General features: G+C 41.8%; 1 protein-coding gene across 2 annotated transcripts in view; it reads right to left on the reverse strand.

The window, feature by feature from the left end:
* Positions 1–8: 8 nt before the first annotated feature.
* The window catches only part of FAM118B (family with sequence similarity 118, member B), a 35,809-nt gene continuing 29,468 nt past the window's right edge, over positions 9–6,349 (reverse strand). The window contains exons 5-8 of one of the 2 annotated variants that reach the window (XM_012729711.1): positions 4,869–4,997; positions 3,310–3,595; positions 944–1,000; positions 9–693 (exon numbers count right to left, since the gene is read on the reverse strand). In XM_012729711.1, the coding sequence (XP_012585165.1) occupies positions 680–693; positions 944–1,000; positions 3,310–3,595; positions 4,869–4,997 (486 nt within the window). In that variant the 3' untranslated portion in view covers positions 9–679. Of the gene's footprint in view, positions 694–943; positions 1,004–3,309; positions 3,596–4,868; positions 4,998–6,349 lie in introns of both variants that reach the window. The other variant, XM_012729710.1, reaches the window with a different exon arrangement.

Here is a 6,349-nt window from a genome sequence, read left to right on the forward strand (position 1 = left end):
TGACCACAAAGGAAAACAAAGAGGAATCAGGCAAATATATGAAGGACTGTCCTGAAAATGAGGTCATCAAGGTGAAAGACAAACTTAGGAAATTTAAATTGAATTCCAAAAGTTAGGCTTGTTAGTGCCTGGGTAGCTTAGGTGTTTTCTACTAAAATATCTAAAAGTAGAGCACCGGAAGTAAATGAACAAGCTTTAATACAACTCAAGTTATGTAAAATACTGTACACTGTAAAAGATCTAGAAAACTAGAGCTTCAAGTCATGTTTTAAAAAAGCCGTTAAGCTTAATTGAAGAACCAGGTAAGAGTACAAAACAGCCACCAGGGTCTGGAGCCCCACAGCCCCCCAAAGCCTAGTCCTCCATGCAGAGCCGCAGCCGCTGTCAGTGGAGGCATCGCACTGGTCTGCCGTGTGGACACAGGCGTGTCCAGCCTGGGGTGGGGTGGGGGGCGGCACGTGGGTCCCTTGGTGTCTCTGGGATTCTTGAACAAGCCGCAGAATTATCAACCGGCTGGCATGAAGATCTGGAACATTTCCCCCCAACCAACCCCCACCTTTCAACCTTCGGGTTTCGCACTTCCTAGGAGCTGTGTTGGGTTCTTTGTAAGTTTACTTGTTAAACACTGCCCACAGTAGGGCCTTACAGCCAGGTCTAATGGTGACGATTTCTCTATCCCTCATGTACTACAGTCTGTGGAGAGAGAAAAGGGAGAGAATAAAATGAAGTTGCATAAAACAGGCTTATACGGCTACAGCTACAACTTAAGTCAAGCTTTAATCCTTCAAAAGCCACACTGAAGTAGTATTGGATATCTTATAATAGACTTGGTAACAAAATAGAGAATCGTGAACTGTTAGGAGGGACAAATTAAGGTCTTAATCAAGTCCTAGGGAAACCCTTTCTGCTGCCAAACTGACAAATAGAATAGGAAATCGTGTACCTCTTCTTTCACTGTGTGCTGCAGAGGAGCCGTTCAGCTGACCTTCCCTCACCATCCCTGCTAAACAGAATGCATGTCAGTGTCAGACCTTGGACTGCAAAGTGAAAACTATTAATAATAAAAAGAAATCCAGTCAGCAAAATGAGATGAAAGTACTCAGTCTCACTAAGAAGGATGACACTAGAAACGAGCATATTCTAGAACAGGGCAGCGGGAGAAAAAAACTGGATTTGTCTGCAGGTTGCTGTTACTGAAGAACGGAAGCAGGAAGGTCTCCGGGTTCACCCAGCTTGCTGGGTAGACACTCTACTTGGGGAAAGGATCTACTGCTCCTCGCTAGTCTGGAAAGCCAAGTTTAGGTGAAAAAAACCAGCCTGACCAGGGTGGAGAGCTGCATGCAAGTGAACAAATCCATCTAAGAAAAGTAAAAAGCACCTCGTGCATAAAATAGGTAAGGTCTGTGTTCTCTGGTACGGTGCCACCAGCCATGAGCCAATCTCATTTTAAGTTAAGAACTGATCCTCAATCACTAGCCATGTTTCAAGTGCTCAGTAGCCACAGGTGGCTGTGGCTACAATACTGAACAGTGACGACTACAGAATATTTCTATCACTGCAGAAAATTCTGGACAAGAGTGGGCAGATAATGGTGACAGGTGCACAAAAAGCACTGTATTAAAAAACCGCAGCAGTGAAAGATCTCACCTTTTAGCAATGTATCTACAGACTCACCCAGGATGGAAGTTGGCCTTGTCTCAAAATGAAATGTTTTTTTAATACAAGGCTGTTCTGCTAGACTTCAAATTACAAAGTAGCTGACTACTATAATAAAGCCCTAGCCATACTGAAAATCCAGATTTTTAAAATTCAGATTACCCTGATGAGCGATACCTTTGGGGAAAGCCACACTAGTGAGAAATCTACATGGCCAATAAAAGAAAAGGAATTGCTCTACAATACTTGTGATGATTTTGTGTAGCAGGAACAGCTGTCCAGAGGGATTTTGTTGTTTTCAATTTATCAACTTCCCAGGGTAGAAGATCTCAGAGTATAGATCGAAGAAAATATGCAGAGTTTGGTTATGTGCCACTGGTTTAATGAAACAAATGCCCAGTGGAAAAATACAGAAAGGCCTAAGTAGGACAGAAAATCTGGACATTGTGAGACAGCAGAAAACACCCCCAAGAACATACAGCTTTCCTAGGAGACAAACTGAAATGTTTGTAATCCTGGGGTCTTCTTAAAGACTCTGGGAATGAGGGTAGACAAGTTTTCAGAATTCCCTTGTGGTGATACTTTTTACAGTTTTATTCCATCAATCTATATAGCCATGGGTAATAAGAAATGTGGACATTTAATTACAGAAGAATCCCAGTTGAAGCAATCTGATTTCAGAAAAGAAATCTGGGAGTGATTATAGACTCCGGGAAAAGTTCTTAATATACGCACACTCATATATATACACATACATACATACATACATATATATATATATGCACACACACACATACATATATATATAGATTTCCCCTAAGATGCATTCAGAATGACAAGGAAAATACATGTAATCTTCAAGAACATAATTCTATTTATAAACGAGCAATGTTTCTTTGGAGCAGGACTAGAGTCAGAACAACCACATCCTGGCTCTGGCTTTAGTCAATGAATGGGTTTGAAAAACATTCGTCAATTTAGCTGATACCAGAAACTTCTGCTTTTTATAAAGTTACTGGGAACTTGCCTGGAGTCATTAATAAAGTGAATCTTGTCCTCATTTCACTCTAATGTCTAGAAGTAAATGCCAAATGAGTGGCACTGCTAACCTCTGATGTTACTATCACTAAAACTGTCTCCAAATATAAGAAAAAACATTTTCCCTTTTATGACTTCATATTTCATCAATGTGGAAAAACTGGCTACATATAGGATTCCCTATTCCCTAGGACATTGTTGACTGTTTCCAATATTCTGTCATTATTTAAAACTTTCCAAAGATGCCATCTCCAGAAAAGCTGTTCCAACATTACCATCCTGTCAACTTGATAGATTTTTTTTGCCTCATAGTTTTAGCCAAAATTGAGCTACTTAAAAACTAAATTCTAATTGTAAGTCAATGGTGATCAGGTGAGGCTGGGTATTTTTTCATTCTACCCACTTCTCCATTAAACTGCTTCAGTATATCTTTTTCATTTCCCATTTATCCAAATGAGGTGTTAATCTAACCTGGAGTAATTATGATGTCCCTCCACCACTGGAGTGAGATGACATGGAGTCTTCATCTTGGCAACAGTTCTGACAATCACAAATACACAGAAAGCTGAAGATCTGCTGCTCTTTGATCCCTATCAGTTTCAAAATGCATCTTACCTGATCTACCCCTCGTGGAGATCTCACACGTCAGCCGCTTGAAATATTCTGGAAGGTCAGCATATTCATTTCCATAAGAGATGACTTTAATTCCTTTGTCCAGCATGTTTTCTCGAAGCTTCTTAAATTCATCTACATCTCCTCTCCGAACCAGCATGAAATGTTCTAAGTCAGATTTATGCTTGACAGCCTCCAGAAAGAGGGCTTGGAAAGTGGTGTCATCCACAGTCCAGCCACAACCCAGGAAAAGAAATGACTTGTTTTCGTACAGTTTCTGTATCTCTCTCTTGCAGGAAAAGAAACAGCGCATTAATGACACCACGAACACACACAGGCATACCTAAACAAACAAGGCAGCAGGCCGAAGTGGAACCTGAGGCTCACCTAAGTGATGGCCAGTTAGCCAGGCTTCAGGGGCACACACAGCCCAAGAAGGAGCATGATCTTGTTCATTACGGAAGCCGGTGTAAGTGCCTTGATTGTGCCTTTGCCTGACAAAGCTTTCACTCCTATGCAGCAAGCAGGCTACTGCTCTGGTAGTGTATACCTTAGCTCTATGTGCCCAGAGGCCAGAGGGCAATGAATGAGTCGGTCTGCAATGTATCTTATTCTTTTCATTTTCTGGAGCATGTGTGCCTTTTTTTCTTTTCTAAAGCCTATGACCTGATCTGTGGCTCATCAAAGAAGACAATTCCATCATCAAATTTGCCTAAATAAAGTCTGATACTCAGAACTTGAAAATGTGTATACATACACGGAGACACACACACATACATACAAAGCATTAGAAATGATTTTGCTCCCGGGATGACTCAGTATCAGTGATCAATATAGTTACAATAGATGTCAAGGAAAAAACAGGTGGGAAAAAAGTCTCTGATGCTTTAGAAATACCACACTTTCTCAGGTTTTTTTTTTTTTTTTTTTGCCACATCATGTAAAGATACTAACATTTCAGTGACACAGTCCTGGAAATAGCCAGTATTCTCAGAATTGGGGACCAGTGAATTTTCCCCACTTGTCACACTGGCCAGGAGTATACTGGTTTGAACATACATGAGTGGACAAGTATAAACTTGCACCCCAAAAGATCGGTAAGTTTTTCACAAAGAAAATCTCCATTTTATCACTGTAGCTGAATTTTTTGCAGTGAGCCATAAGAACGAGGAGGTGTGGTAATTCAACCTAAAGCTACCACCATTTACACAATTTCCTTAGAATGCCTTTAGTAGGAATGAATCAGTAGGAAGCTGAACTATAATAAACCAAATGGTAAAGAGTAAAATGCAGCCTGTGCATGTGAGGATAGTGCCAGCATTGAGGTGCCATCTGCTGGCTGTCAATCAGGCACAAAGAAAACCCTGCAGTTTGATACCTAAGGAGATGGTCTACATTTCCTACAGTGCCAAGCACACCAACAAGCGTAGGAACACAGGAAAGAATGCTTGGCCTTGGAATTTTTAGTTACTGAAAGGATATGTTTGTTATTCCTTAAAGACAAACTGGATACTTAGACTTCCCGGAGGGCTTTCCCAAGCCAGCAGGTCAGCACCACTCACCATTACTTCAGTGTTCCTGAGCACATTCTGATACCCAGCTGGATGAAGGACAATGCCACTGGGGTTGGTATAGACCCCATGGATGTGTAACACGCTCAGCTTCCGCTTCTCCTGAGCCCACTCTAGGACCTGCACAACATAAATACAGCTCAGCCAGGTTGGCAGGGCTGAGCACATGCTTAAAGGCCCCAATAGGCAAGAGGCTGTTATGAGGACGAGGCTTCTGACATAATCATGACATGACGTCATGACATCGCAGGGCAAGAATGCAAAATCTGACGTGGCCTCAGTTTCCACTGCAGGTATGACTGTTAGGGCTGACGAAAGCAAGCCTGGTGCTTTCTCTTTGAAAATACTAAGCAGGGCCCTCATTGTTGATGCAATGGGTTAAAGCATAGCACTGTGAAGATAGCCACAGCCAATTTACCAAGAGTTTGATACTCAGCCATGGAGGTGACCCACACGGCACAGGAGACCTCTCCTGTCTCACCCGCTGCTCCCCTCAGCAGTGTACTTCGTCAATCTGCCTGTTTTGCTCTCCACTCTGTCTCTGGTGAATCCTTTCACACCTCGCACATCTGGCCTGTACCCCATTCTATATTCATAAATAATGCATCTTTAAAAAATCATTATCATCATCAAATATTAGGATTTATTTGTCATCATTTGTACAAACAGTAGGGGCTTTTCTCACAAATGACAGCTAAAGAGGACTGGTCCAGGAATGATCCTTAAGGTAGCAAGCCACCTTGTATTGCCCCTTTTCACGCTTACTCCAAACTTGGGCAAATGGCTTTCACTCTTACTCTTGTAGCTAACAGGGCATGAACAAATCTGACATTAACAGAAGCTTGAATAATGTTGGCAGACTCTTACTTCTCTTTTACTGTTTGTAGAACCCAGCTCAGTTGAACAAGCCTGGACTGGCTGGCTGGAGAGGTAAGGCCCAGTGTATACCCTGACCACACCCGCACACATGAAAGCAAGACTATCTTACACCACTCAGCCCGAGTCTGACCACAGACAGCTGGGTGACCAGCAAAACAGCAAAAGAAATGCCCAGTTGAGAAATTCCCCAGCATAATTGCTAGTTCATGTTATCACAGGTAAATAAAATGTCATTTCAAGCCACAAAGTTTCTGGGCAGTTTCATTTTGCAGCAACTGATAAGCAGTTGAAAGAATCACTTCAGTTACTCTGAACTCCTTCCAAAGCTACTAGTGAAGAACAACCATTTAGGTGACAACTGTGGCAACAGTCGCCCGCATTCCGTGAATCTGTTGTCCCCCTGGATTTGAGACAATATAAATTATTAACATTCTAGAGAAATATGGTAAGATTAGGAAAAGTAGTTAAGAGCACAGAGTTAGAATTTGAATATTACCAGGTCCTGTTCTGACTGCTCAATCATGACCTTATTAACCATCACCTATTATCACCCCTAATGTTTGTTTAAAAAAGCAAATCTCAAGCTTTAAGAG

Source organism: Condylura cristata, unplaced genomic scaffold (genome assembly GCF_000260355.1).
Source record: "Condylura cristata isolate star-nosed mole 26May11 unplaced genomic scaffold, ConCri1.0 scaffold00025, whole genome shotgun sequence".
NCBI classification, from domain to species: Eukaryota; Metazoa; Chordata; class Mammalia; order Eulipotyphla; family Talpidae; genus Condylura; species Condylura cristata.